The sequence below is a fragment of the Hemibagrus wyckioides genome, linkage group LG06 (genome assembly GCF_019097595.1).
Source record: "Hemibagrus wyckioides isolate EC202008001 linkage group LG06, SWU_Hwy_1.0, whole genome shotgun sequence".
NCBI lineage: Eukaryota > Metazoa > Chordata > Actinopteri > Siluriformes > Bagridae > Hemibagrus > Hemibagrus wyckioides.
The window spans coordinates 31,412,912-31,416,782 of NC_080715.1; the positions used below are offsets into that span (position 1 = coordinate 31,412,912).

The window sequence follows — 3,871 nt, forward strand, 5'->3', positions numbered from 1 at the left end:
AAAAAACAAGTAAAACAAACCATGAAATAGAATAAATACAAATAATCTAGAAATAATGGTGTAGAACTGTAATATTGCACACAAGGATTGTAATTTGGTGATAATTTTAATAAGTGATAATGGTGTATTGTATATGAAAGGTCCATAAGTGCTCTTATGGCCTTCACTCAGACTGATTACTTTTTTTTTTTCACGAAAAAAAAAAACCAGTTGGTCAATTGGTCTATCAAAATCAGTAAAGATTTCATGCAATTCTGACAATACTGACTGACCGCAACAACTCTCTCACTGCAGTACGATCATGTGACAGTCATGTGACTAGCCTATGCTTAAGTATTCACTATTTCAGGCTAGTTAAGCAATAACAGCAAATGGGTTTTGCTTGAAAATAAAAAAAAAAAGAAAATGATGGAAACTCTGGGATGTTAATGATGTGGTCAATTCTTCTGACTGCAGTGTATATCTGAGGTAGATACGAAAGCTGTTTTTTATATAAGTAACAACTGGCTTTTCTACCCATGATCAGAATGCTGTGATAAGGTTAGCAGTTATTGTGCTGTTGTATAAAAAGAAATAAAAAACACAACACATTTCATTTCTGTTGCTCATTTAAGTTGTCTTCTTTAAATAAATAACTTTATTTATTAGGCTTTGGATCAGTGTACGAAGGAGTTTGTAGGAAAGAGTGTGTTGCACTGGTCAACACAATACATGAACTGTAGAGCATTAATGAGGTTAATGACATGAGCATTGTCCAGATTTTTGCCTGTGCACTTTCTCCAAAAACTTTCTCTGGTGATTTAAATCTATAATAAGGTTGTCATTTCCTTGTAGCGCATCCCTAAGATAAGATTAGATAAAACTTCATTAATCCCAGCACTAGTTTTAAGCTTATTATTATTATTATTATTATTATTATTATTATTATTATTATTATTATTATTTCATGCTGCAGGTGGTCGAGGCTGCCCGCTACTGCCAAAGTCACAAGGTTTTCCACCGTGACATCAAGGCGGAAAACCTTCTGTTCAACTCCGACACCCTGGACATTAAATTGATCGATTTTGGCTGTGGCGATTTGTGGCAGGACACGCCCTACGTGGAATATGCAGGTAATTGCACATCAACAGATATTGCACATAATTAAAGGAATATCTAAGTTGTGATGTTGCTGATGTTGTTCTTGCTCTTCTGCTCAGGAACCCCAGATTTTTGGCCTCCAGAATGGATCCAGCAACAACAGTACTACGCCGACCATGCTACCGTCTGGAGTCTGGGCATTCTCCTATACAGCATAGTCTGTGGAGAAATGCCCTTCAGTAATGAGGAGGAAATTGTTGCTGGGTCCCTCAATTTCATACCTGGCCTGTCTGAATGTGAGAGAATATAAAAACAGCATTTTGAGATATTACAACAAATCTGAGAAAAATGATAGTGAAGATTAAAAATTAGTGAGTAAATTTCTGTCTCTGTTTACTTCACTGCCCACACAGCCTGCCGCCATCTGATCAACTGGTGCTTGGAGCAAGATCCCACCAAAAGACCAAGCCTGAAGCAGATCAGTAAACATGGGTGGTTCACAGAAGGCCTTTCCGGTTAGCCAGGTAAAACATCAGATCTAAATAAAATGAACTAACACAGAATATGATCCAGCTCACATGGATTGTACTAGAACCCTACTGCATGCTTCTACAATAAAGTATCATGTAATTTTATTTTCATGACAATTGAATAAGAAATCAAATAAGGAAACATTAGGTTCTACAATACTCTATATTAATTTAAACATGTTTTTATTCCACAGATGATTAATAGGCCATGTTGGATCAGGCCATCAGCACCCAACACATTTTAATTACTAATTATAATTACAAATAAATTATAATTCCTGTAAATATATTCCTGTCAATAAATTTGAATTCCTGTAAATCAATTTCTGTAAATAAATTATGAACCTTATACCTGACTGGCTGCTGTTTGCTTTCATTCAATATCATCATATTTATGATCTGCTTGGAGCCGTCAGCATTTATGACTCAACGTCTTCTGCTGTGGATGAACACAAATGGATAGCTTAAAAATCTGCACTTCCCATCAGCAGTTCATGCCCAAATCTCACTGTCACTTCAGTCAATGATTTCATATGAATATAATGTAGACTTGAATTTAAGACCTTCTGCTGTAATCATGAAAATTGAGCTCATCCTGAGATTCTTATTCACAATATACTCATACTGCAAATCCTTTTAAATATACGTAGAACTGTTTATATTATACAATTGTATACGTTTCATTATACACTACACACAAAAAGTTAAGGATATTTGGCTTTTGGGTGAAATTTATGGAAAATGTAAAAAGTTCACGCTAAAGTGATATTATATCATGAAAGTAGGGCATTTAAGTAGAAGCATGTAATGGTGATTTCCTCATCTCAAACAATTTACTGAAACAAAAGCCAACAACAGTGGTGGGTATACCACAACAAAAAATGTCAATGTCTCAATAATTTGTCATGTGCCCTTGACCATCAATTACAGCTTGACAACGACGTCTCATGCTGTTCATGAGTCGACTTATTGTCTGCTGAGGCATGGCATTCCACTCTTCTTGAAGGGCGGCCCTCAGGTCATTGAGTTTCTGGGGTGCAAGGTTATGAGCCTCTACACGGTGACTCAGCTGATCCCATAGGTTTTTTATGGGATTCAGGTCTGGAGAAAGTGCAGGCCACTCCATTTGAGGTACCCCAGCCTCCAGCAGCCGTTCCCTAATGATGCGACCTCGAAGAGCTGGAGCATTGTCGTCCATGAAGATGAAATTAGGCCTGTGTTGTTCATGCAGGGGCACAATGACTGGATTAATGATGTTGTTCAGGTAGTATTGGCTTGTCACTGTACCATTCACAAGATGTAGGGCAGTTCTGTATTGAGTAGACACACCTGCCCAGACTGTAACACCACCACAACAGTGGCTGATGCATAGCGTTCTCCTTGACGTCTCCAACATCGTTGGCGGCCATCATTTCTGCTCAACGTGAATCGACTTTCATCAGAGAAAAGCACTGAGGTCCACTGGTCCCTCGTCCAGCATAACAATGACGTCTGTGTCTGGTGGTGTGGTCAGGTACCCTTGCAGGTCATCTAGCATGCAGACCACGCTGATGTAAACGGTTTCAAATGGTCTGACATGACACTTGGGTGCCTCTCACCTCCCTTAAATGTGCCTGGAGTTGAGTGGCATTCATCATCCGGTTCCGCAGGGCACTGTTCACAATGAAGTGGTCATCAACATGGGATGTGGCCAAAGGACGTCCACTTCTATGCCTTTCTGTGACTCTTCCAGTCTCTCTGTATCTCTGTCACAACCTGCTGATGACACTCTGTGACACTCTAAGCTCAGTGGCCACTTCCCTCTGAGAACATCCTGTTTGAAGCCTCGCAATGGTGAGGTACTGTTGATCAACTGTTAGGTGTGGTCTTGGTCTCATGATGTCAAAATGTGAACAGCACGATGTAGAGGACTGTTTAAATACCAATTCTAATTGAACCAGAAAATTTATTGGTCGATTCATGGATCAAACACCAGTTGTGAATTTTGCCATTAAGCACCTTGTTAGAGAACAGCAAGTTATGCAAAACTTTAAAAGCAAGTTATGCATTGTTGTGCTCATCAAACCATTCCTGTACCTTTTGGGCTTTGTGGCACGGTGCATTATCCTGCTGAAAGAGACCACAGTCATCAGGGAATACCGTTTCCATAAAAGAGTGTACATGGTCTGCAACAATGCTTAAGTAGGTGGAACATGTCATCCACATGGATGGCAGGACCCAAGGTTTCCCAGCAAAACAGTGCCCAAAGCATGACACTGCCT

At 39.3% G+C, this 3,871-nt stretch overlaps 1 protein-coding gene across 1 annotated transcript; it reads left to right on the forward strand.

Moving 5' to 3' along the window:
* Positions 1 to 942: 942 nt before the first annotated feature.
* LOC131353990 (serine/threonine-protein kinase pim-1-like) lies at positions 943 to 1,632 on the forward strand. The gene is made up of 3 exons (XM_058391173.1): positions 943 to 1,112; positions 1,200 to 1,376; positions 1,494 to 1,632. Exons 1-3 carry the CDS (start codon positions 947 to 949, stop codon positions 1,598 to 1,600), a joined length of 450 nt encoding a protein of 149 aa, XP_058247156.1. The 5' UTR covers positions 943 to 946; the 3' UTR covers positions 1,601 to 1,632.
* The last annotated feature ends 2,239 nt before the right edge of the window (positions 1,633 to 3,871 follow it).